Source organism: Leucoraja erinacea, chromosome 9 (assembly GCF_028641065.1).
Source record: "Leucoraja erinacea ecotype New England chromosome 9, Leri_hhj_1, whole genome shotgun sequence".
In the NCBI taxonomy this organism is placed as follows: domain Eukaryota; kingdom Metazoa; phylum Chordata; class Chondrichthyes; order Rajiformes; family Rajidae; genus Leucoraja; species Leucoraja erinaceus.
This window is the reverse complement of record NC_073385.1, coordinates 48,460,338-48,487,889: the sequence shown is the minus strand read 5'-3', so window position 1 is coordinate 48,487,889 and position 27,552 is coordinate 48,460,338. Positions and strand designations below refer to the sequence as shown.

General features: G+C 44.4%; 1 protein-coding gene across 6 annotated transcripts in view; it reads left to right on the top strand.

The window, feature by feature from the left end:
• Nucleotides 1–27,552, top strand: part of LOC129700352 (gephyrin) — a 459,263-nt gene that overhangs the window by 380,897 nt on the left and 50,814 nt on the right. For all 6 annotated transcript variants that reach the window (XM_055640758.1, XM_055640759.1, XM_055640762.1 and 3 more), the window contains 4 exons: nt 1,838–1,957; nt 2,661–2,719; nt 7,599–7,752; nt 14,638–14,759. In XM_055640758.1, coding sequence (XP_055496733.1) covers nt 1,838–1,957; nt 2,661–2,719; nt 7,599–7,752; nt 14,638–14,759 — 455 coding nt within the window. The remainder of the gene's footprint in view (nt 1–1,837; nt 1,958–2,660; nt 2,720–7,598; nt 7,753–14,637; nt 14,760–27,552) is intronic.

Sequence of the window (27,552 nt, the reverse complement as noted above, 5' to 3'; positions counted from 1 at the left end):
AACATTTTAAACGTTGAAAATTCAGCGGCGACCAGAAAGACGCTACGATTCTTTGGAGACCTCTCACGACCACACAGCCTGTATGGTCGTGAGAACTCTCCTATGGGTGTGAGAGGCCACCCACGACATGTTGCCAGGGATTCCACTCACTCACCCGGCTCCCTTCCCCCCCCTCCTCTTCTCACCTCCTCTCCTCTCCTTCCTCCCTCTCTCCTCACTACCAAAGATTCTATAGGATCTTTGCTCTCTACCCGTCACAGGGGACGATCGTCTGTCCCCCCTCCCCGGCCCGGCCCGGCTCGTCACGTCTCTGTCGCGCTGGCGGAAGCCACGATCGGCTGGTCCCCCCACTGCTTTTCACCGTCTTCAGATCACTCCGTGCCTCGCTCGAGCTGCCGCCCCTCTCCTCTCTCTCTTCCCTCTCTCTCCCCCTCCCTCTCTCTTTCTCTCTCTCTCTCCCCTCTCTCTTCAGCCCCTCCCTCGCTCTCTCTCTCCCCCCTTCCTCTCCCCAACTCCCTCCCCTAAACCCCCTTCCCCGCCTCCCCTCCACCCCTCCCCTACCGCCCCCCTCCCCCCCCCCCCCTTCCCTTCCCACCCACCCTCTCAGTTCCCCTCTCTCCCTCTCTCTCCCGCTCTCTCCCCCCTCTCTCTCCTCCCCTCTCTCTCTCCTCCTCCTATCTCTCTCACTCCTCCTCCCCCCACCCACCATCCACCCCTCACCCACCCTCCATCTCCTCCTCCCCTCCACCCCCCTTTCCCTCTGTATCTTGCCCTTCTGTCCCCTTTCTCTCTGTATCTGTCCATTTCTCTGCCTCACTCTCTACCCCCCCCTCTCTAGACGCGCCTGCGAGTCGGGGGCTATGCGTCAGTGGATAGGGCGGTTATGGGGTAAAATTAGCAAATTAATAATATTAATATAATATCAAGGGGGGTAGTTAGCATGTGTGCGCGGGGGGGGGTGGTAGTTAGTGTATGTGACGCCACAAGCCGCCCCCCCCCACCCCACCCCTGCAACCACACGTTGGGGGAACAGACCCAACGGGTCTGCACTTGGTCTAGTTAATTTTAAAATCCAAGTCGTCTTGCAACTCACTTCTAAAAATATTGAATAACACATAACCTCTGTTTTCATTGCCTTCTGCAAAGAGCTGATTTTTTTTCTGAATTTATTAATTTAGTTTAGTTTATTGTCACGTGTACCAAGGTACAGAGAAACGCTTTTTTTGCTACGCGCTATCCAGTCAACAGAAACTATCCATGATTACAATCAAGCCGTCCAGAGTGTACACATACATGATAAAGGGAATAACATTTCAGTGCCAGATAAAGTACAGTAAAGTCTGATTAAAGAGTCCAAGGGTCTTCCAATAAGGTAGATGGTAGTCCAGGACTGCTCAGGTTGCGCACTATTCTAATGGGCACTGAGCTTCATTCAGAATGGACATCATTGAAATGTGGCAAAATGAGAGAAGTGGAGGAACAGTGGATAATGACTGAGGATGATTGGCTTGAACATGGATAGGAATAAACCCGTGGTGCTCATCTTTTACTACAGTGTTGCTGGTCAGTTGAGAAAGCAAAGCTTCACCAATAGGAGGTGCAGATATTAGGAAAACACAGGGGATGCATAAATTACACCAAATTTCTATTCCCAATTATATGGTGGAGTAGCAAGAAAAGGGGGAAAAAAATCTGTTCTTTGTCAGTTTTAAATGATTCCCCAAGAAAATGGGGTGTCTTGTTTAGATTTACGTTGATCTGTGTAACAGAATAATGTTTCAAAGTTTGTCTAATAATCTCAAAGATGACTTTTGTTTATTTCTACATGGTTTTGCAGCCCACTCAGACAGTGATGCCTGGACAGGTCATGCGTGTAACAACAGGGGCTCCAATACCCTGTGGAGCAGATGCAGTTGTACAGGTTGAAGACACTGAGCTCATCAGGGAAACAGATGATGTAAGTAAAGTATGTTTGACTGGTGGAAAAACGTAATTGAATTATTCAAAGATTCCTTTATGTATGAGCTTTTTAGTTGAGGACTTGGATAGATGTTAAGTGTTGCCATGTTCATTTCATATTGGTATTCTTTACGTATGCAGCATGACGTACTTCTAATCATGGTAAGTTAATAGATAGTTACTAAGCTTTTTTGAGCACCATAATCGGTGTTTCCATTTTAGCAGCTAGTCAAGCTTGTTTTTATTTCCTCTTCTATAACTAGTGACCCATGTAATGGAATCTTCATGGCCACAAATTGTTTTGGGGTTTTTTTCTAAATATTCAAGGTTGTTTCATTTAGTGAATTTCATAAAGTATTTGTTTCAAATTCTTTTGCACCTATTCATTTTATTTTAAAGTAATAGCATATGATGGCAGAAAGAATGTCGCATGCTAATTTCTGGGTTTCATTGTATAATTTCACAATTATTCCTGAACTTTGCAGCCAATTTTTAAAAAACAGCAAATCTAATAATTCATTATAGAGAAGTTAAAACCCATAATAAGTGGCTGCGGATTCTTGTTCGAAATCAGCTTCACATGCTGCATTCCAGATTGTCTTTGAGTGTTCGTCAATAATGCCTTTAGAAAAATAATTGTGGCTTCACTAGTCAAGTTTCTTATGTTTCCTCTTAGCTTTGCTTGTAATTTAATGTTGCAGGGCACAGAGGAGCTAGAAGTGCGAATTCTAACGCAGGCTCGTCCAGGTCAGGACATCAGGTCAGTATCTATATATCCTGCATGGGACAGCAATAGTCTACATTTGCATGGAAACTTTAATCTCCATCCCGCCTAATATATTGTGCCCTCAAATCAGTTCAACCAATCCTGCATCCTTCCCCTTTTATGGAACCCAGTTTAGTTTAGAGTTTAAAGGTACAGTGCGGAAACAGATCCTTCGGCCCACCAAGTCGTAAGGTCATAAAGAATAGTAGAATTAGGCCATTTGGCCCATCAAGTCTACCCCCCCATTCAATCATGGAAGATCTATCTCTCCCTCCTAACTTCTGACACCTGTACTAATCAAGAATCTATCGATCTCTGCCTTAAAAATATCCACTGATTTAGCCTCCACAGCCTTCTGTGGCAAAGAATTCCACAGATTCACCACCCTCTGACCAAATACATTTCTCCTCATCTCGTTCCTAAAAGAACATCCTTTAATTCTGAAACGATGGCCTCTAGACCTAGACTATCCGACTAGTGGAAACATGCTCTCCACATCCACTATATCCAAGCCTTTCACTATTCTGTTTGTTTCAATGAGGTTTCCCCTCATTCTTCTAAACTCCAGAAAAAACAGGACCAGTGCTGACAAACGCTCATCATAGGTTAACTTACTCATTCCTGGGATCATAGAAACATATAGAAACATAGAAATTAGGTGCATGAGTAGGCCATTCGGCCCTTCGAGTCTGCACCGCCATTTAATATGATCATGGCTGATCATCCAACTCAGTAATCCCGTACCTGTCTTCTCTCCATACCCTCTGATCCCCTTGGCCACAAGGGCCACATCTAACTCCCTCTTAAATATAGCCAATGAACTGGCCTCAACTACCCTCTGTGGCAGAGAGTTACATAGATTCACCACTCTCTGTGAAAAAAGTTCTCCTCATCTCGGTTTTAAAGGATTTCTCCCTTACCCTTAAGCTGTGACCCCTTCTCCTGGACTTCCCCAACATCGGGAACAATCTTGCATCTAGCCTGTCCAACCCCTTAAGAATTTTGTAAGTTTCTATAAGATCCCCTCTCAATCTCCTAAATTCTAGAGAGTATAAACCAAGTCTATCCAGTCTTTCTTCATAAGACAGTCCTGACATCCCAGGAATCAGTCTGGTGAACCTTCTCTGCACTCCCTCTATGGCAATAATGTCCTTCCTCAGATTTGGAGACCAAAACTGCACGCAATACTCCAGGTGTGGTCTCACCCAAGACCCTATACAACTGCAGTAGAACCTCCCTGCTCCTATACTCAAATCCTCTTGCTATGAAAGCCAACATGCCATTCGCTTTCTTTACTGCCTGCTGCACCTGCATGCCTACCTTCAATGACTGGTGTACCATGACACCCAGGTCTCGCTGCATCTCCCCCTTTCCCAATCGGCCACCGTTTAGATAATAATCTGCTTTCCCGTTTTTGCCACCAAAATGGATAACCTCACATTTATCCACATTAAACTGCATCTGCCAAACATTTGCCCACTCACCCAGCCTATCCAAGTCACCTTGCAGTCTCCTAGCATCCTCCTCACACCTAACACTGCCCCCCAGCTTAGTGTCATCCGCAAACTTGGAGATATTGCCTTCAATTCCCTCATCCAGATCATTAATATATATTGTAAATAGCTGGGGTCCCAGTACTGAGCCTTGCGGTACCCCACTAGTCACTGCCTGCCATTGTGAAAAGGACCCGTTTACTCCTACTCTTTGCTTCCTGTTTGCCAGCCAGTTCTCTATCCACATCAATACTGAACCCCCAATGCCATGTGCTTTGTTGTAAACCTCCTCTGGACCCTCTCCAGTCAGCACATCCTTCCTCAGATATGGTGCCCAAAATTGATCACAATATTCCAAATGCGGCCTTTCCAAAGCCTTATAGAGCCTCAACATTACATCCCTGTTTTTGTATACAAGCCCTCTTGAAATAAATGCTAGCAATGCATTTGCTTACGAGCCCACGGCGACCAGCCTTACACTAATACTATCCCACCCACATTGGGGACAATTTACAATTACACCAAGCCGAATAACCAATGTCCTTGGAGTGTGCGAGGAAACCAGGGTTCCCAGAAAAAACCCACACAGGTCACAGGAATAACGTACAAACTCCATACAGACAGCACCTGTAGTCAGGATTGAAACTGGGTCTCAAGCACTGTAAGATAGCAACTCTACCGCTGCGCTACTGTGCCGCCCATGTCAGTTAATGACTTGAAAACATTGGTCAATATTTGGAGACACAATGAACTGCAGATGCTGGTTTACAAAAGAAGCATGTGTTACAAAGTGCTGGAGTAACCAAGGGGCCAGGCAGCATCTCTGGAGGACATGTAGCCAAAAGAAGAGTCCCAACCAAAATGTCACCGACCCATACCCTCCAAAGATGATGTCTGACCCATTCAGCTACTCCAGCACTTCAAGTTTTTTTTTTGGTCCAGTTTAAGAACAAAATTTCACTTGCAACTGCAGATCCGCTGGTGGGGTGGGGAGGGAGGGGGTCTGGGTGGGTGGGTGGGTGGCCAATGACACAGTGGTAGATTTTCTGCCGGGTTTGATCCTGATTGCAGATGCTTTCTGTATGAAGCGTGTGTGTTCTCCACGTGATCGCATGGGTTTTTATCCGGGTACTCCAGTTTCCTCCCACACCAAAGACGTACAGGTTTGTAGGTTGATTGGCTTTGGTTTGTAACTTACATTAAATTGTAAGTTATCCTTAGTGAGTAGGATATAGCTATATCTAAGAGGGAGTTAGATGTGGCCCTTGTGGCTAAAGGGATCAGGGGGTATGGAGAGAAGGCAGGGATGGGATACTGAGTTGGATGATCAGCCATCATCATATTGAATGGCGGTGCAGGCTCGAAGGGCCGAACGGCCTACTCCACCTATTTTCTATGTTTCTATGATAATGTTAGTGTACGCTGATCGCTGGTCGGCAGGGACTTGGTGAGCCGAAGGGCCTGTTTCCACGCTGTATCTCTAAGCTAAACTAAACTACAGAATATGAAGTCATGTGGCACGTGGCATATTATTATCCTAATAAATGATTTTGGAATGCAGCAGGTGGTTTGTGGTAAAATGTCTGCAAATGAAAAAAGGGGTTCCTACACAAGCTGCCATGATGTAGGCTTGTAGAAGAGAGGGATTCAGATGAAGCTTGAACCAAAATGACTTTGGTTCTCAGTGGCAGTGGATGGATTTGAGAAAGTTCTAATTTTACCACACACAAACCATGTGAGGCGTAGAGCTACAGAGCATGGAAACGAACCCTTTTGCCCAAAATATCTTTGCCAACCAAGTTGCCTAACCGATCTAGACCCACTTGCCTGTGCCTGGTCCATATCATATATATACCATTCTCTGAAAGAAAAATGTTTTCCCTGAGGTCCTTTAAAATACCACCCCCCACACCTTAAGATACTAAAATGCTAGAACAAATGACAAAAAAAACTTTTATCATGTTTCTTAAGTCATGGCAATTAAGAAGACTGTAAGAAAATGTTGCAATATTAATGGAGACAAAAGATTTTTTTTGTAGGCACTTAGGAAACAGGCAAATAAGTCTAAAGATAAAACAACAATGTTAATCAAAGAATTAAGGGACTGTCCCACTGCGACGATCTTTGCCCTTGACTCAAACTCGCAGCATGGTCGACACGTGGTCCTAGGAGGTCCTATGAGGTCACTGGAAATCTCCTTCATGCTCGAGGGAAGTTCCCGCATACTCGCGGCCTCAGCTAGGTCGTGGAACATTTTTCAGCATGTTGAAAAAGTTTCCGTGAGTAAAATCTGGTTCTTTTGAACTCGTAGTGCAGTGGAGTGGGGTCGCTATTTAGTTACAGGCAGTCGAGGGCAGCCGTAGGCAATCTCCTTCGCTGACCAGGCATTTTGATTGGCTCATTGGAGCTTTCAGGACCAAGGAAAGCCGACCGGTAGGTAAAATGCCCGCTAAACTTTATTACACTTCTTAAAAGTGTCTCCACTCCTTCTCCCTCCCCCTCCCTCTCCCTCCCTTCTTGCCCCTTCTCCCTCCCTTCTCGCCCCTTCTCCCTCCCTTCTCGCTTCTCTCCCCTCTCTTCTCTTCCCTTCTCTCCCCCCCCCCCCCTCCCCACTCTCTAATGGACACAGTACAATGTGCAGCCGTCTTTTACTTTCCTATTCATCGCAGGTCTGAATTTCAGACAGCGCTCCCCCACTTTCCCTAGCACCCGCCTTTGCGATGTGTTTGTGTGTTTGTGTGTGTGTGTGTGTGTGTGTGTATTTGTGTGTGTGTGTGTGTGTTTGTGTGTTTGTGCGTGTGTGTGTGCGTGCACAGTCGGTAGATGCGCGCGCGCGCGGTCGGTCGATCCAGCTCGCGGTTTCAACGCTGACGGTCGATCCAGCTCGAGGTTTTCCAGGCGAGTGCCCTCGAGCTTGAAGGTCAAAGACACTCTTCTTAACTCGCGGATTAGGTCGCCGCAGTGGGACAGCCCCTTCAGGCATTACGGAGGTTTTTAAATGCATTGATTCTTGGCTATGCAGGAACCAACCCAGGATTTCCATTCCAGAGCGTGAGACATTAGGTTACAGGATGGTGACAAGATCAACACATCAATAAGGACATGACGAAGGAGACACTGCTGAATTAAAAGTCAAAAATATTTGCAAATTTTATCGGTGGAGTGCGATGGGCCCCTTTTATCAATGCAGAGTAGATCAGGCCTTGTACAAGTAACATGCACAAAGAAGTATCTAACTCTCAGTGCATAATCATGGATTCACAAAGAATGGCAAATAGATCATGAGATGGACATCGGGTAATGCCCACGGGTGTGGTAAGATTGGGTTTGGGCAAATCACTTTTGGAATGTAATGATTTTTTTTTTCTCTTTTTCATTAGACCAATAGGCCATGACATCAAGAGAGGAGAATGTGTTCTGGCAAAAGGTACTCACATGGGGCCTTCTGAAATTGGCCTTCTAGCAACTGTCGGGGTTACTGAAGTTGAAGTCCACAAGTTTCCTGTGGTTGCAGTGATGTCCACAGGAAATGAGGTGAGTTTTAATGCCTTTGAGTATGAAGAAACTGAGTTTGCGTCATGATCAGGAATATGTGTTAAAACAATAAAGGAGAATTATTTGCATTTTATCCAAAATAATCAAGTAAAATTGCACTGATCAGTTTACTGAGCCAGATGCTACGATTTCGGCTAATGCTGCAATTTACCCATTTTATTATAGTGGGTGAAATTATTGCAGCTATTTTTAGCATGACTGGATCAAATTTATGACAGCAGTGTGATTTTTTCTCATCTGTGTCCTCTTTAGAAACATCTGCATCTGTTGCAGCAGTATTTAACATTTTCTCATGATCAGTGTTTCAGGATGCGTTGTAAAACTGCTGAGAGATTGTACTTAATTACTACTAAATGCTCTGACACTGTCTTTATTTCAAACAAAACAAGAAAATAGATCTAAATGTTTTCATTGCTCTGTTTTCAATTAAACATGCAGGAGATTGTGGTAAAACCAGGCATTCATCAAATAAAAGTGATAATAAAATAGACATGAATAGAAGACATAAAAATGAGAAAACACATCTTTTTTATGAGTAGCCCTGTGGGTTAGCATTTTTTCAAACTTTTGTGAGGTACGCAGATTTAAAAGAAAAATCAGAATTCAATTCACAAATGGCAAGTATTACTTCACACTTCACATTCAGTGGAATGAAAAAAATATAGAATACCAATCCCTGATCTGCCATGGTGGTTGCAGTATTAAATGACTGATTCAATTCATTTCTGGTCAGTGGTACTGCACATCCTAGGATTTTGATGCTGGAGAAGTTGATGATGAACAGTCATTGAATGTTAAGAGGATATGATAAGAGTCCCTTTTGTTAGAAATTCTCATTGTTTGCTATTTGTGTGTGGCAGAATACTACTTATCACGAATCACCCCAAGATCAAATATTGTACAGATCTCTCTGTATGCAAGGATACATTCCTCATTATTGTGAATGGAGATTAACTCTCTAAAATTATCTGCAAACATTTCCACTTCTGACTTTGTAATGGGAGGAAAGTAATTAATGAAGCAGCTGATAAAGCCATTGCATCACGTATGACTGCAGCCACTGAGCTTATTTTCTCAGAACCCCTCTGAACAGAGCATCTTAGTGTCACACTCAGCTGAATTTCACCTTGATTTCAAAGCCTACTTTGATCTCAATTTCTAATGGAGTTGGTCTTGAAAAAACTAAAGGAGCATTCTTGAGCAGGGTAGGAGCAGTCATGACTTGACAGCACTATGGATAATTCCTTTCAAAATCTCTCTGTTGGTTGGTACAGTGCCCTCCATAATGTTTGGGCCAAAGTCCCATCAATTATTTATTTGTCTCTGTCCTCCACAATTAGAGATTTGTAATAGAAAAAAAATCACAAGGTTAAAGTGCACACTGTCAGATTTTATTTTTTAAAAAGGCCATTTATATACATTTTGGTTTCACCATGTGAAAATTACAGCTGTGCTTATACATAGTCATATCCCCCCCCCCCCGTTTCAGGGCACCATAACATTTGGGACACATGGCTTCACAGGTGTTTGTAATTGCTCAGGTGTGTTTAATTGCCTCCTAAATGCAGGTATAAGAGAGCTCTCAGCACCTAGTCTTTCCTCCACTCTTTCCATCACCTTTGGAAATTTTTATTGCAGTTTATCAACATGAAGTTCAAAGTTGTGCCAATGAAAGTCAGAGAAGCCATTATGAGACGGAGAAACAAGAATAAAACTGTTGGAGACATCAGCCAAACGTTAGACTTACCAAAATCAACTGTTTGGAGCATCATTAATAAGAAAGAGAACACTGGTGAGCTTACTAATCGCAAAAGGACTGGCAGGCCAAGGAATACCTCCACAGCCGATGACAGAAGAATTCTCTCTATAATAAAGAAAAATCCCCAAACACCTGTCCGACAAAGCCGCAAAAATAGGATGGCCGGGTTACAGTTTGCCAAGAAGTACTTAAATGAGCAACCACAGCTCTGGAAAAAGGTCTTGTGGACAGATGAGATGAAGATTAACTTATATCAGAGTGATGGCAAGAGCAAAGTATGGAGGAGAGGAGGAACTGCCCAAGATCCAAAGCATACCACATCATCTGTGAAACACGGTGGTGGGGGTGTTATGGCCTGGGCATGTATGACTGCTGAAGGTACTGGCTCACTTATCTTCATTGATGATACAACTGCTGATGGCAGTAGCTTAATGAAATCTGAAGTGTAGGGACACATCCTATCTGCTCAAGTTCAATCAAATGTCTCAAAACTCATTGGCCGGCGGTTCATTCTACAGCAAGACAATGATCCCAAACATACTGCTAAAGCAACAAAGGAGTTTTTCACTGCTAAAAAAATGGTCAATTCTTGAGTGGTGAAGTCAATCACCCGATCTGAACCCAATTGAGCATGCCTTTTATGTGCTGGAGAAAACTGAAGGGGACTAGCCCCCAAAACAAGCATAAGCTAAAGATGGCTGCAATACAGGCCTGGCAAAGCATCACCAGAGAAGACACCCAGCAACTGGTGATGTCCATGAATCGCAGGCTTCAAGCAGTCATTGCATGCAAAGAATATGCAACAAAATACTAAACATGACTACTTTCATTCACATGACATTGCTGTGTCCCAAACATTATGGTGCCCTGAAATGGGGGGACTATGTATAAACACAGCTGTAATTTATACATGGTGAAACCAAAATGTATAAAAATGGCCTTTATTTAAATCAGACAATGTGCACTTTAACCACATGTCATTTTTTTCTATTACAAATCTCAAATTGTAGAGTACAGAGGCAAATAAATAAACGATGGGTCTTTGTTACAAACATTATGGAGGGCACTGTATGTATAATGTTGCATGATGGGAGTTATTTCAAAATGTCATTTTTAATCATTGATCAGTTACTTTATCTTTGAGGAATATTGCTCTTGCTGATGGGGGTTTGTGGTTAAAGATAAGGGAGCAGATCTTGCTGGTAAATGAAAACACTTGGGAAAGGAAAGTCAAACCTACTGAATGATTTTTGACAGCAAAGCTGTGAGGTCTGTCCATTGTTGGACTCCACATGAAATAGAAATTCTGAATCTTTCAGATCCTGTGTTGGGATAGACACTATCTTTAATGGACTTTATACTTTCTTCAACCGACTCTATATGATTTTATCTTGCACTGCAGTGCATTCAGAAAGTATTCAGACCCCTTCACGTTTTCCACATTTTGTTACGTTACAGCCTTGTTTTAAAATGGATTCAATTTTTTTTTTATCATCAATCAACACACAATAATCCAGAATGAAGAAGCGGAAACAGGTGTTTAGAAATTTTTGCAATGTAATTAAAAATAAATAACCCTTTGCTATGACACTCACAGTGGCCTCCATCCTTCTTAAATGGAACTACTTTGGAACCACCAGGACTCTTCATAGTCCGGCCAAACTGAGCAATCGGGGGAGAAGGGCCTTGGTCAGGGAGGTGAGCAAGAACCCGATGGTCACTCTGACAGAGCTGCAGAGTTCCTCTGTGGAGATGGGAGAACCACCCAGAAGGACAACTATATCTGCAGCACTCCACCAATCAGGCCTTTATGGTAGAGTGGCCAGATGGAAGTCACTCCTCAGTAAAAGGCACATGACAGCCCGCTTGGAGTTTGCCAAAAGGCACCTAAAGGACTCTCAGACCATGAGAAACAAGATTCTCTGGTCTGATGAAACCAAGATTGAACTCTTTGGCCTGAATGCAAAGCGTCATGTCTGGAGGAAACCAGGCACCGCTCATCACCTGGCCAATACCATACCTACAATGAAGCATGGTGGTGGCAGCACCATGCTCTGGGGATGTTTTTCAGCAGCAGGAACTGGGAGACTAGTCAGGATCGAGGGAAAGATGAACTGAGCAAAGTACAGAGAGATCCTTGATGAAAACCTGCTCCCCTGGATCTCAGACTGGGGCGGAGGTTCACCTTCTAACAGGACAACGACCCCAAGTACACAGCCAAGACAACGCAGGAGTGGCTTCATGTCAAGTCTGTGAACGTCTTTGAGTGGCCTAGCCAGAGCCTGGACTTGAACCCGATCGAACATCTCTGGAGAGACCTGAAAATAGCTGCACATCGATGCTCCCCATCCAACATGACAGAGCTTGAGAAGAATGGGAGAAGAGTGGGAGAAATTACCCAAATATGGGTGTGTCAAGCTTGTAGCGTCATAGCCAAGAAGAGGCTGCAATCGCTGTCAAAGGTGCCTTAACAAAGTATTGAGTAAAGGGTCTGAATACTTATGTAAATATGATATTTCAGTTATTTCTTTTTAATTCCTTTGCAAACATTTCTAATCACCTGTTTTTTGCTTTTTATTATAGGGTACTGTGTGTAGATTGATGATTTAAAAAAATGAATTTAATCCATTTTAGAATAAGGCTGTAATATAACAAAATGTGGAAAAAGTGAATGGGTCTGAATACTTTCTGAATGTACTGTAAATGTAAACCCTTTATTCTGTATCTTGTATCGTGTGTGGATGTGGCGCCGATGGACGAGAAGCTGAAGCAAAGAAGTCGAAGCCAAAGAACCAAATGGAAACAAGGCCGAAATGCCAAAACACCGAAAGAGTACGAAGACGAAATGCCAACTAACCGAAAGGGTGGGACACCTAAAAGCCAACGAACCGATTGTCGTTCAAACAATCAGTCTGAAGAAGGGTTTCGGCCCGAAACGTCGCCTATTTCCTTCGCTCCATAGATGCTCCTGCACCCGCTGAGTTTCTCCAGCATTTTTGTGTACAACCGAAAAGTTGCGTCGCCTGAAAGCAAACTAACCGAATGGCCGCTCTGTCGAAATGCCACCTACCCGAAAGACAGCGTCACCTACAAGCCAACAAACCGATTGTCGTTCAACAGAAAAGTCCAATAACGGACATGACGTTGCCGGGGGGCGGGACTTCAGCGATTGGTCCAGACCCCCGCGTCCCATCACATCACTGTGGAGGGATAGTCCCACATCTCCGCCTCACCAGACCCACAGCCCGCAGAGGGTGGCTGTGGGAGAGTGGGGGCTGTCCCGAGGGATGCGCACCTCCGGCCGCTTACAACTTGGTGCTTGGGTTCAGATTGCCCAGTCACCTATGGCTTGAGTGGGAAAGTGACCCCCATGCTCCCGTCTCCCCCTTCTGTCTCCCCTCTTCTCTCTCTCCCCCTTCTCTCTCTCCTGATCCTCTCCCCCTCCCCCTCTCTCCACCCCCCTCTCTCCCTTCTCTCTCTCTCCCCCTTCTCTCTCTCCTCCTCTCTCTCCCCCTCCTCCCTCTTCCCCTCTCTCTCTCTTCTCTCTCTCCCTTCTCCCTCTCTCTCTCTCTCTCCTCTCTCTCCCCTCTCTCTCTCTCTCCCTTCTCTCTCTCCTCCTCTCTCTCTCCCTCCTCTCTCTCCCTCCTCTCTCTCTCCTTCTCTCTCCCTTCTCTCTCTCTCCCTTCTCTCTCTCTCCCCTCTCTCTCTCTCTCCCCTCTCTCTCTCTCCCCCCCTCTCTCTCTCTCCCCCCCCCTTCACTCTCTCCCCCACTTATGCAGAGCGGCTATGGAAGTTGAGAAAACTGGCAGCGGTCCATGTGAAAATGCAGCACCTACCAACCATGAAGGCACTATGAAACCAGCTGCCGCAAGCCCTTCCCATGGGACGGGGTTTTAACTGGGCATTAAAAATCAAAACAGAGCTACATTGATTTAAAAACAAAAATGTTACGTGTATAAATCATTCTTACATTCAGAAACCTTGTTAATTAACTGGTGGCATTATTTCCCTGTCCTAACTGCCTTTGCTTTAGCCGGTGGTCACATCCATTCCATTCCTCCCTCGCAAAGATGTGAGATTTCAATTTGAGCGCACTTGTTAGAATAGATGCAAGCGGCATGTAAAGCGTCTCTTCTCGGCGCGCAATACACGAAGCCGATGAAATGAGACAACTTGTCACACCTAAGATAGACACAAAATGCTGGTGTAACTCAGCTGAACAGGCAGCATCTGGAGAGAAGGAATGGGTGACGTTTCGTGTCGAGACCATTCTCTCATTCTGGGGAGACCTGAAGACTGAGTCTGAAAAAGTCTCGACCTGAAATGTTGAGCGGCAGTCGGTCCATTGGCTTGTAGGCAACACCGCCTTTCGGGTAGGTGGTGTTTTGACAGAGCGGCCATTCGGTGAGTTTGCTTTTAGGCGACGCAGCTTTTTGGTTAGTTGTCTTTTAGGCGTCCCGCCCTTTCGGTTAGTTTGCATTTAGTCGTCCCATCCTTTCGGTTAGTAGGCGTTTTGTCTTTGTACTCTTTCGGTTAGTAGGCGTTTCGGCCTCGTTTCCACTTGGTTCTTTGGTTTCGACTTCTTTGCTTCAGCTTCTCGTCCGTCGGCGCCACGTCCGGGTGCCATCTGTATACCGTGGATGGCTTGATTGTAATCACGTATAGTGTTTTTGTTGACTGGTGCAAGATAAAAAGGCATTGAGACTTGCTGCAAGGAAGAAAAGGCAGAATATTAGTTAAAATTCTTTGTATTTGCAGTAAATGTTTTTAATTTGCATATTTTAATACATTAATAATGTATAATAAAAAGACTGCAACTAAATATTAATGGTGTTCAAAAGCATTTTAATATCTTACACAGCTTTAAGCTATTGTGGCCTCCACTGGCAATGGCTTAATTCCTCCAAATAATTATCCCGTCATCATCATGTGCTGGGTTTGGGTTTGGGTTTATTATACATTGGAGGAGAAGTTACTGTTTACATTTCAGACAATCTGGTAATCCTCCTTAGTTTCTGAATTTCTACAAAGAAAGGTTTACCCAGTATTTTTGATCTTCTCAATTCATTGCGCTAAGTGAAGTGCTGGTGGTTTTCCTCTCATAGCTGCTGAACCCCGAGGACGAACTAACACCTGGGAAAATTCGGGACAGCAATCGATCAACCCTTCTGGCAACAATTCAGGAACATGGATACCCAACCATCAACCTGGGAATAGTGGGAGATAAGTAAGTCAAGTCAAGTCAAGTCACATTTATTTATATAGCACATTTAAAAAACAACTCTCGTTGGCCAAAGTGCTTTACATTTGTTATAAGTAAGTGCTGTAACACATTATAGTGGATGGTATCGGATTGAATTTTAATTTTTATTGCACATCCTTGCGAACAATATTCCAGGTTTCAGTGAGCAGCAAGAAAAATGTTGGCTTTGTCTCACTTTTTCAAAAATTGAACAATAACATATTTGAGAATGTTTCACAAATTATAGTATCATTTACCATTGTGAAAATTATTTTTGCCCTCCAGTAAGTTTGTTCGTGGAATCTCCTGTCTCAATATCATCGTAATAATGCAGATTGAAATTTGGATTTGTGTTCAGCAGTGCAAGAGTAAAAATTTACCATGAACTTTCTCCCTGTGTGATGTGCGTAGATGGTTTATGGTGGCCATGGAGTGCTTGTGAGGGGGTGAAATAATGTTTTGGGGTCGTGGCAATCAAGCAGACTTTGTTGAGTGGGTGTTAAGTTTTTTGAGTGTTGTTGGATCTGCACTTATTCAGGCTATCTCACACTACCCCATGCTTATCTTTCAGTAATTTATATGTTCATAAATGGAATGAGCTGAATTAAGCCATTCGGCCCATCAACTCTACTATGCCATTCAATCATGGCTGATCCATCTTTCCCTCTCAACCCCTTCCTCCTGCCATCTCCCCATAACCCCTGACACCCGTACTAATCAAAAGCTAGACAGGGTACTGGCAGCCCTGACAAGCTCCTGCTCCTTAGAACTGGAATATATGTGATAGTGAAGTGCCTTCGCGATCACCTGCAGTGAGAATTCACTTTGGCTATCTTGACAGCAGTCAAAATCCCACCCCATGCTGTTGCTTAGCATACGCTGAATGAAGTATACACTGCTATTGATACTTGCAATGAACTAAACCCTGGCCTTATTTATAATAGCTGGGAATTTCAACCAGACTAATCTCAAAATATCAACATTTCTCCTGTCCCACTAGAGGCCCAAACTCACTTGACCACAGCAGCTGCACAACATAGAAACATAGAAACATAGAAAATAGGTGCAGTAGGCCATTCGGCCCTTCGAGCCTGCACCGCCATTCAATATGATCATGGCTGATCATCCAACTCAGTATCCTGTTCCTGCCTTCTCTCCATACCCCCTGATCCCTTTAGCCACAAGGGCCACATCTAACTCCCTCTTAAATATAGCCAATGAACTGGCCTCAACTACCTTCTGCGGCAGAGAATTCCAGAGATTCACCACTCTGTGAAAAAAGTTTTCCTCATCTCGGTCCTAAAAGATTTCCCCCTTATCCTTAAACTATGACCCCTTGTTCTGGAACCATTAAAGACGTCTATCGCTCCATTCCCTGACCGCATTTTGACAAAATCTAAACACCTGGTTGTACTTCTATCCACCGCTTACAAGAAGAAAAGGAAGTAGGCAGCTCCAGTATAGAAAGTCGTACTGTGCCTAGACCCAAAATGCTGGAGTAACTCAGCGAGTGAGGCAGCATCTATTGAGAGAAGGAATGGGCGATATTTTGGGTCGAGACCCTTCTTCAGACTGATGTCAGGGGAGGGGGCGGGACAAAGATTGAAAATAGGCAGAGACAATAAGACTAGTGGGAGAACTAGGAACGGGAAGGAGAGAGAAAGCAAGGGCTATCTGAAGTTATAGAAGTCAATATTCATACCGCTGGGGTGTAAACTTCCCAAGCGAAATATGAGGTGCTGTTCCCCCAATTTGCGCTGGGCCTCACTCTGACAATGGAGGAGGCCCAGAACAGAAAGGTCAGATTGGGAATGAGAGGGGGAGTTGAAGTGCTGGGCCACTGGGAGATCAGATAGGTTAAGACGGACTGAGCGGAGGTGTTCAGCAAAACTATCGCCGAGCCTGCGCTTGGTCTCGCTGAAGTAGAGAAGTTGACACCTGGAACAGCGGATACAGTAGATGAGGTTGGAGGAGTTGCAAGTGAATCTCTGCCTCACCTGGAAAGACTGTTTAGGTCCTTGGATGCAGTCGAGGGGGGAGGTAAAGGGACAGGTGTTGCATCTCCTGCGGCTGCAGGGAAAAGTACCTGGGGAAAGGGTGGTTTGTGTGGGAATGACGAGTTGACCAGGGAGTTACGGAGGGAATGATCTCTGTGGAAAGCAGAAAGGGGTGGAGATGGGAAGATGTGGCCAGTAGTTGGTGGCGAAAATGTTGGAGGATTATATGCTGTATACGACAGCTGATGGGGTGGAAGGTGAGGGCAAGGGAGACACTGTCCTTGTTATGAATGGGGGGAGGGGGAGCTGCGGGATATCGAGGAGACCCTAGTGAGAGCCTCATCTATAATGGAAGAGGGGAACCCCCGTTCCCTAAATAATGAGGACATCTCCGATGCTCTGGTAGGAACACCTCTTCCTGGGCGCAGATATGGCATAGACGGAGGAATTGGGAGTAAGGGGTAGAATCTTTACAGGAAGCAGGGTGGGAAGAAGTGTAGTCAAGATAGCTATGGGAATCAGTAGGTTTATAGTAGATGTCAGTCAATAGTCTGTTTACTGTGATGGAGACGGTGAGATATAGAAACAGTAGGGAGATGTCAAAGATGGTCCAAGTGAATTTGAGTGCAGGATGGAAATTAGTGGTGAAGTTGATGAAGTCAGTGAGTTCTACATGGGTGCAGGAGGTAGCACCAATGCAGTCGTCAATGTAGCCGAAGTAGAGTTCAGGAATAGGGCCAGTGTACTCCTGGAACAGGGGTTGTTCGACATCCTCTACAAAGAGGCAGGTATAGCTAGGGCCCATGCGAGTGCCCATAGCCGCTTTGGATTTGGAGGAAGTGGGAGGAGTCAAAGGAGAAGTTGTTGAGGGTAAGGACCAGCTCTGCTAGGCGGGGAAGGGTGGAAATTGGCTGGGTCTGCGGTTGAGGAAGAAACGGAGGGCTTTAAGACCCCCCCCTAGTCGGGGATGGAGGTGTAGAGTGACTGGACACCCATAGTAAAGGTGAGGGAGTGGGGGCCAAGAAAACGGAAGTCATTGAGGTGCCGAAGAGCATGTGAGGTGTCTTGGACATAGGTAGGGAGGAATTGGACCAGGAGGGATAGGATAGAGTTGAAGTCTGTGGAAATTAATTCGGTGGGCCATGAACAAGCAGACTGTTTGTGGATTTTGGGGAGAAGATAAAATCAGGCCGTATCAGAAAGAGGGAGGTCAGGGGGATGGTGAACACACGGCAAGGGTGGGGTTTGGGGTCGGAGGAAGGCAGGTGAGTAGATGGAGGACGAGTCAATGTCTGGTGGGGGATGGTGGGTGTTCAGAGAGGGGGGCATGAGGACTATTGTAGTAGCTGGGGTCACCTTGGCTAAAAGGGGAAGGGGACGATCCAGTGAAACCCCCACTGAGGTTCCCTGTAGAGGGGGGGGGAGTGGTAGTAGGACCCAGCAGAATCAAACCACGTGGTGTGAGAGTCTGCATCGTCAAGTTTAGTTCGTTCGTTTAGTTTAGAGATACATCATGGAAACTGCCCCTTCGGCCCACTGAGTCCAAGGTGACCAACGTTACCTATACGCTAGTGACAATTTACAGAAGTCAATTAAGGTAGAACCCTGCACATCTTTGGAATGTGGGAAGGAACCAGAGCACACGGACGGGGTGAACATACAAACTCGGTACAGTCAGCACTTGAAGCCAGGATCGAACTCTGGTCTCTGGCGCTGTAAGGCAGCAACTCTACTGCTATGCCACTATGCCACTTGTCTAAAGATCCTTTGTGACTGCTTTGAGTCAGTGGACGGGTCATATTCAAGGACTCTGCGGCCATCCTAATTGAGTATGCCACGGCCGTCACAGACTTCGTCTGTAAGTGTACAGAGGAATGCTTGCCCAAGAAGACAATAGAAGTGTTCCCCAATCGGAAACTAATGATGAACCATGAGGTCCATACCCAAGTGAAGTCCAAGTCAAACGATCTTGAGCGATGCAGAAAATCTATTTAAAACTTCACAAACCCATTAAAAATGCCATTGGAATTCCAGCCCAAGCTTGGGTCCGAGGATAACTACAGGGGCAAGGCTTGTGTTAAGGTGTGCATGCTAGAATGGGCTACAAAGTGAAGTTGGGTAGTATTGCTGGCAATAAATCACCTGCACCCAACAAAAAGAGTGCATTTCTTGCTTGCTTTGAGCAAAAGATCATTGGAATATATAATTTACCCCATTGCTTTGGGTGCACATGTACCCATGGTCACTATCATGGATGTCTGATCGGCTTTCCTGGAAGTAAACCCCTGGAAACCAACAGGCCCACATGGACACCCTGACCGTGACCTCAGGACCTGTGCGGACTAGCTGCCAGGAGTATTAATGGTTATCTTGGACTTTTACCTAATTGATTCTGAGGTTTGCATCTGCTGTAAGAAGACTACTATCATCCTGTGCCAAATAAAAGCAAAGTAGCATGCCTTAATGGTTATCATCCAAGGGCATTGACATCCACCATCGTGAACTGTTTCAAGAAGTTGGTCATGGCACACATTAAGTCCTGCCTCTCAAACAGCCTTGATCCACTGCAATTCGTTCACAACAAAACATGTCCATAACAGACACCTTATCTCGGGCTCTGCACTCATCACTAGATATCACTAGAGCTTCTGTCTTCCACTAGCTGCCCACTGTCATTCACGGCCAGATGCAGTAGAACTGCAAATGAGTCTGAAGAAGGGTCCCGGCTAGATACGTCATCTATCCATGTTCTCCACGGATGCCGCCTGGCCAGTACTTTTAATCCATTTTTGGTATAAACCAGCATCTGCAGTTCCTTTTTATTACATTTTGACTGCAAGTTCACGATCTGATCTGTTAGTTGTGAGATCACACAGATTTGCCATTTGCGTCTGTTTAGTTTAACACAAGATCCTGTGTTGGTACTTCTCTAGGTTGGCGCTTAATATTTATGTATGCCTGGTGCTGAACCAGCCTTTATTCCCCTTCCTTGATGTTAATGGTAAGGTGAGGGACATGCCAGGCCAGGAGGTGACCAATTGTGATAATGGACATTGCTGTTGCCGCTGCTGATGATCCTCAGTGCCTCATGGATACCCAGTATTGAATTGTTCTGAATCTTCCCATGTAGCATGATCGTGGTGTCACACAACACACTGGAGGCTATCCTTGATAAGGAGATAGAGCTTCTGCCTGCATAACAACTGAGCAGTAGTCAATTCTCCCAATCTTCTCACCGAGAGAAGCATCTGCCACAGCAAAAATGGTCAGGTTTATCCCTTGCATTGGTTCATTCATCGCTTGACCAGAAACCCAGTCTGGCAGTTAAATGCTTCAGGACATGGCCAGCTTGATTCAAATGTAAACTGAATCACTGGTGCAAGGTTGTGATTATTGTTGATGGATATTGCAAATCAACCTTGCATTACAAATAAGAGAAATGAATGCTATAAAGTCGTACTGAATTTACTGCAACGGCTTTCTTCCACATTTAAAATATCTATAAACCTTTTAGCAATAATTATGCTCAAAAAAACAAAATCAAGATTATTCACAAATGCAGAGAAATATATCAAAATAATCCCAAAAGCAAGTGTTCAAGTGCCCTTATGAAGATATATTGCATACTTTTGGCATTTATGCATCTTCATTAATTTTTAAATCAATTGCTGCTGTGAGCAGTAATGGTACACTTGAGCTTCCTTTGCCTGAGAGATAAAGTGTTTGAAGGGTGGATACATCTTCTGTAACTAAAGTTATGATGACCCATTGAAGTATTTACAGTAAGTATCTCTCATTGATCATTGATTTATGTAACTAAAATTTGAGCCACAAAATCTCGCTACTGAACAGTCAGTCTTTCACTCACAGGTTTCTGTGTTCTTCAAATATCAAACATGAGGTAAATATTTCATTTGGGCACAAGAAAAAAACATTTTGACCCTTGCGCTTATGTTTGGGACAAGTGTTAGTCGCCAAATATTTCATTACGTTTTGGAGATGAGCCACACTCATTGACAGCAAGAATATTTCAGTCATTTTGATTGATCCATTTTCGCCAAGCTGGATATTAGCTGCCATCTGCTAGAAGTCAAATAAAATGTGTTTTTTTTCCATCGTATGTCAATGAACCATGCTATCTAATTGCCATTCTGCAACAAACTAATGGTTTGCTTTTTCATCCAGTTCAGTTTTGGGTTAACTTCTCTCAGTGAAACCAAGAAGATGATCAAAAACTAAACCATCCTAATGAGTAAAATGTTTTCTTCTCAGTTAATTGTTAATATAATTATTTTCATTCATCAATAATTGTAATTTGACTTTATGAAGAATTCTAAAACATGCCAGATTGTGTTTTGATTGAAATGATAGCTGTTTTCAGGGAAGGATTGAATTTCACTTTAATTCATTGAACATCATAAGTAAAGCCATATAACATGCATTTGTTACCGATGCTACTTCAATGCAAAGTGGCAATTTAATGTACATTTTGTTTCTTGAAAATCTATCCTACACGGTTGTGAAATCAATCTTTAACAAATTGCAAAATGAGAAACTATGAGGCTTTCAAATAAATTTCTAGTTTTAAAAATCACAGACATAACTCAATTACATGAAAAGTGAATACTGAAGAAAGAAATAGAATAATATATTCAGATTAAGTTTTAGAAATAAGGCAGGAAGTGTGAATCATAAATTTATTGGGTCTGATGGCCTGTTTTCTCTTTTCCTATAAAATAAATTCACACGTTAAATATTTGAAGCATACTTCGTTTAGTTTAGAGATGCAACGTGCAAACATGCCCTGCAGCCCACTGAGCATGCTGACCCAAGATGACCAACCTAGTAGTTCTGTCCTTGGCACTAGGGACAATTTAAAGAGGCCAATTAACCTGCATGTCTTTGGAATGAGGGAAACCCTGGAGAAGACCTACACGGTTACAGAGCGAACATGCAAACTCCAAACAGACAGCACCCATAGTCGGGATCAAACCCAGGTCTCTAGCACTGTAAGGCAGCAACTCTGCTGCTGCGCCACTGCATCATCCATCGAATTTCTAGATTAAATTTTCCTACAGGTTTCTAATTTAGTAAATGAGCCTCTTCTATTAAAAATCACCATTTCCATGTCTAATTCTGATACTTGTCTTTATTGATTATACATGCTGTTCTTCTGAATAACTATGTCTTTTTGTCTCAAGCTATTCAACCTTGTATATTATTCTATTCCTCTGCATTTCACTGTTTTCAAACAAACATGCTTCATTTACTTTTTCAAGAGCACTCACCTCCCATCCATTACAGCCTTCAACTCTCCCTTTGTTGATTTACTGTGCCTTTATTTGCTCTTTTCAACCTTCCCAATGTCACTTTCAGCATTAGTCTTTTAATGAACTGGATAAGTACACTGATCTAGAGACTCTCATGATGTGTATCCTTTTTTGCAGTTTCTAATTGACATAAAGGCAGATGACCCTGACAGAGATGCTACTTCCTTCCAATGCCTGCCTTTTAGTTACTCATCAGCCACATTTTCATTCAGTGACCTTGTTCACATTCTTTACTCATCCCACCTGCCCTGAGCCACTTTGTGGCCCTTCTCCTTGGCTTCAACAGTCATTTGCTAGCTGTGAATATGTCCTACTTCAACCAGTCCCCTCACCAGCTACTCTGCCACTCTCCGCAACCCATTAGCTAGTTCACATCATAATTTCACAACTTTGGCAACCCATTCTCTCCAGTAAATAGTCCATCATCAACATTACACGATTTTACCTGAGTGCCTTGAAAATAATATACTTTGAATCATTTTTAATTAGACGAACTAAAACACAATATGATCTTATTTTGAACAAGAATATCCCATGTAATGCAAAACGACAATGGTTGGTTAATGCTTGTAATTATTTACTGTAACAAGATAATTGGCCATCTGAACAAGAAAGATATAATATCAGTTAATTAATACTGTTGCATGTTTAATATTTTATGGCACTATATGTTTTACTAAAAGATTTAATACAGTACTGAAGCCAGTTTTCCAGCGTGAGATGAAATTGCCTCTTCAGTCAATCCATTCTGATTCACTGCAGAATGCATTACCAGAACTCTGTTGCACTTTGGCTCACTGTTGCGATAATAGCATGCTTAAAACTCAGCAACATTGTCTTGGACTGGACTCGTCTCCAACGCACCCCCTCCTCGTGGAACCCCCCTCGTGGCCAATTTCCGGCTTTAGAACTTTTTATCAATAACTGCCGTCGCGACATCAACCGCCTCAACTTCTCCACTCCCCTGTCTCACTCCAATCTCTCACCACATGAACGTTCTGCCATCGACTCACTCCGCAACAACCCAGATTTGGTTCTCAAACCCGCTGACAAGGGAGGTGCCGTGGTAGTCTGGCGCGCCGATCTCTACAAAGCCGAGGCCACGCGCCAACTATCGGACACCTCCTCCTACTTACCCCTGGACCATGACCCCACTGACGAGCACCAGGCCACCATCTCCAGCACCATCACCAACTTCATCCACTCCAATGCCCTACCCGACCGAGCCTCCAACCTCATCGTTCCCCAGCCCCGCACAGCCCGATTTTACCTTCTCCCCAAAATCCACAAACCTGACTGTCCCGGAAGACCCATTGTCTCCGCCTGTTCGTGCCCCACCGAACTCATTTCCAAATACCTTGACTCCATCCTATCACCCTTGGTTAAATCCCTCCCTACCTATGTTCAAGACACCTCAGACACTCTCCGTCGTCTCCGCGCATTCAATTCTCTAGGCCCTCACCCCCTCATCTTCACCATGGACGTCCAATCACTCTACACCTCCATCCCCCACCACGATGGTCTCACAGCCCTCCGGTTCTTCCTCGACCAGAGAAGCAACCCATACCCAGCCACTGACACTCTCCTCCGCCTAGCGGAGCTGGTCCTTACCCTCAATAACTTCACGTTCGACTCCTCCCATTTCCTCCAAATACAAGGCGTAGCTATGGGCACACGCATGGGCCCCAGCTATGCCTGCCTATTTGTAGGTTACGTCGAGCAATCCTTGTTCAATACATACCAGGGCCCCATCCCCGACTTCTACCTCCGCTACATCGACGACTGCTTTGGTGCCACCTCCTGCACCCGCACACAACTGACTGACTTCATCCACTTCACCACTAACTTCCATCCGGCACTCAAATACACCTGGACCATTTCCGACACTTCCCTACCATTCCTTGACCTCACTATCTCCATTGCAGGTGATAGACTTCTGACCGACATACACTATAAACCCACTGACTCCCATGGCTATCTGGACTACACTTCTTCCCACCCTGCTTCCTGTAAGGACTCCATCCCCTACTCCCAATTCCTCCGTCTACGCCGCATCTGCTCCACGGATGAGGCGTTCCACACCAGGACATCTGAAATGTCCTCACTATTCAGGGAACGGGGGTTCCCCTCCTCCACCATAAATGAGGCTCGCACCAGGGTCTCTTCCATACCCCGCAACACTGCTCTCTCTCCCCATCCCCGCACTCGCAACAAGGGCCGAGTCCCCCTAGTCCTCACCTTTCACCCCACCAGCCGTCACATACAAAAAGTCCTCCTCCGTCAGTTTCGCCACCTCCAACGTGACCCCACCACTCGCCACATCTTCCCATCTCCCCCCATATCTGCCTTCCGCAAAGACCGCTCCCTCCATAACTCCCTTGTCAATTCTTCCCTTCCCTCTCGGTCCACCCCCTCCCCGGGCACTTTCCCTTGCAACCGCAAGAGATGCAACACTTGTCCCTTTACCTCCCCCCTCGACTCCGTTCAAGGACCCAAGCAATCGTTCCAGGTGCGACAGAGGTTTACCTGCATCTCTTCCAACCTCGTCTATTGCGTCCGCTGCTCTAGATGTCAGCAGATCTATATCGGTGAGACCAAGCGGAGGTTGGGCGATCGTTTCGCCGAACACCTCCGCTCGGTCCGCAATAACCAAGCTGACCTCCCGGTGGCTCAGCACTTCAACTCCCCCTCCCACTCCGTCTCCGACCTCTCTGTCCTGGGTCTCCTCCATGGCCACAGCGAGCAGCACCGGAAATTGGAGGAACAGCACCTCATATTCCGTTTGGGGGCATGAACATCGAATTCTCCCAATTTTGTTAGTCCTTGCTGTCTCCTCCCCTTCCTCAGCCCCCCTGTTGTCTCCTCCCATCCCCCAGCCTTCGGGCTACTCCTCCTTTTCCCTTTCTTGTCCCCACCCACCCCCGCCCCCGATCAGTCTGAAGAAGGGTTTCGGCCCGAAACTTTGCCTATTTCCTTCGCTCCATAGATGCTGCTGCACCCGCTGAGTTTCTCCAGCTTTTTTGTGTAACCTTGTCTTGGACTAGATGTCCCTTTAACATTTAAAACTACCTCAGCTATAATACCCATCCTATGCTGCAAATTATTTAAAACTGAGGAAAATTAAAATGAACAGCATCTCAGTTCTTAAGTTTAGCAGTTGGCAAAGCAGGTTGATTATTTAGTCGAGTGCTTCTACCAACTGCTAGTCTAATTGCTTGTTTAGTGCAGGAAGACTGTGATCTTTATAGGAGTGCTAACAGGCTGCACAGCTTGAACTATTTCACAAACTGCTTCAGCATGTGCAAGAACTATCAAAGAAATGCAATGTTTTCAGCACTTGAATAGATTACAGTGTCACCTGTTCATAAAGACACTCCCAGCATCAATATCCAAAGGTAGCCCCACAATCGGTTCAGCTTATGTACTGAAAATACATACAGCGACCTTTCCTCCTGACATTAGGTAGCGGGAAGGGATAGTTTCAGTGTTAGACTAGCAATTTCTAGTCAGGGGCTTCATTAGATAACGTTTGGAAATCCACAAGTTTGTAGATGACCCAAAAGTGGGTGGTATTGTAGATAATGAAGATGGTTGTCAAAATTGCAGCAGGACCTTGATTTGTTGGGCTGGTGGGCTGAGGAATGGTTGATGGAATACAGAGAAATGTGATGAGTTGCATTTTGGCAAGACTAACTTGGGCAGGATCTACACAGGCTCAGGGGAGTGTTGTAAAGCAGAGGGATCTAGGAGTACAGGTATATAGATCGTTGAAAGTGGCATCACAGGGTGGTCAAAAAGGCTTTTGGCTCATTGGCCTTCATCGGTCAGAGTATTGAGCATAGAATCTTGGGAGGTCATGTTGCAGTTATATGATACGTTGGTAAAGCCGCATTTATATTATTGTGTGCAGTTCTGGGCACCATTTTATAGAAAAGATGTTGTCAAGCTGGAAGGGATGCAGAGAAGATTTACGAGGATGTTGTCAGGATTCAAAGGCCTGATTTTTAGGGAGAGGTTGAGCAGGCTAGGACTCTATTCCTTGGAGTGCAAGAGGATTTGGGGTGATCTTATAGTAGTATACAAAATCATGAGAGGAATAGATCAGGTGGCTGCACAGTGTCTCTTGCCCAGAGTAGGAGAATCGAGAAACAGAAGACTTGGGTTTAAGGTGAGGGGGGAAAAGATTTAATAGGAACCTGAGGGGTAACTTTTTCATTCAGAGGGTGGTGGGTATTTGGAACAAGCTGCCAGAGGAGGTAGTTGAGGCAGGTACTGTCACAACATCTAAGTAACATTTAGACAGGTAAATAGGACAGAATTAGAGGGATATGGGTCAAATGCAGGCATGTGGCATTAGTGTAGATTGGACATGTAGGCCGGTGTGGGCAAGTTGGGCTGAAGAGCCTGTTTCCACACTGTATGATTCTATGACTATTTCTGCTGACTACCTCTCTTACTGGCCTCAACCAACTAACCCGGGTTGTGTCTCATCCTTATTTCTCCTGCTCCAAAGGAGCCAGTTGGCATTAACTCACTGCCTTTGTCTAAATAAGGGGTTGTTCACAGATCTGACTTTGTTTTAGTCAGGTCTAACATTGAATTCACAAGCTGTTCTTTTCAATGTCCAAGTAGTCAACCGTTTCTAAAAAAAAACATCTCAGCAATTCTCTGCAGCCCCAACAGAAACCAATTTATTTGAAATTTGGGTTGAATTGTACTTTTTTTTAACTTGTCCACTTGCCAAAGAATTCATTTCAATACAGAAATAAGTGAAGTGAAGCAGAGTCCATAATGGTTTCACTTTTCCGACACTATCATGTTAAAGAAATACAAATTAATTCTTGCAATAATGAGAGAAATTATCAAATATAATCAACTATCGGACGTTGAAATTTTGAAAATGCATGCAGCAAGCAGAAAAGTTAAAGCAATTATCATTAAATAGTTTTCAGAGTATGGCATGATTTCAAAATCATATTAGCATAGTAAAACTTTGCAATTTCAACAAATTATAACACCATTGCTCCCATCATTTATTTTTGCCTTGTCTTCTTTATTTTAGTTTCTCACCTAAGAATAAGTAGCAACTTTTCAAAATAGACCTACAAAAAGATTCTAACTAAGAAAGAGAAGTACATCTATTCCATTGAAGTTTTAAAATAGCTTTTTACAAATGGCTGTGTGTGATAATGACCTGTTAATGCACTTAGCCTTTGCCAACCATGTCACCCACCCCCATTTATTTCACTGAAGGCCCCAGCCTGAAAAGACAGGGCGAGTGAAGATGATTTTTTCTGCAAATTACATTGATGTTTTTACTAAATTTATTTCACCCTTTGAGTGAAAAAGTTACCCCTCGGACCCCTATTAAATCTTTTCCCCTTCACTTTAAACCTATGCCCTCTGGTCCTCGATTCACCTACTCTGGGCAAGAGACTCTGTGCATCTACT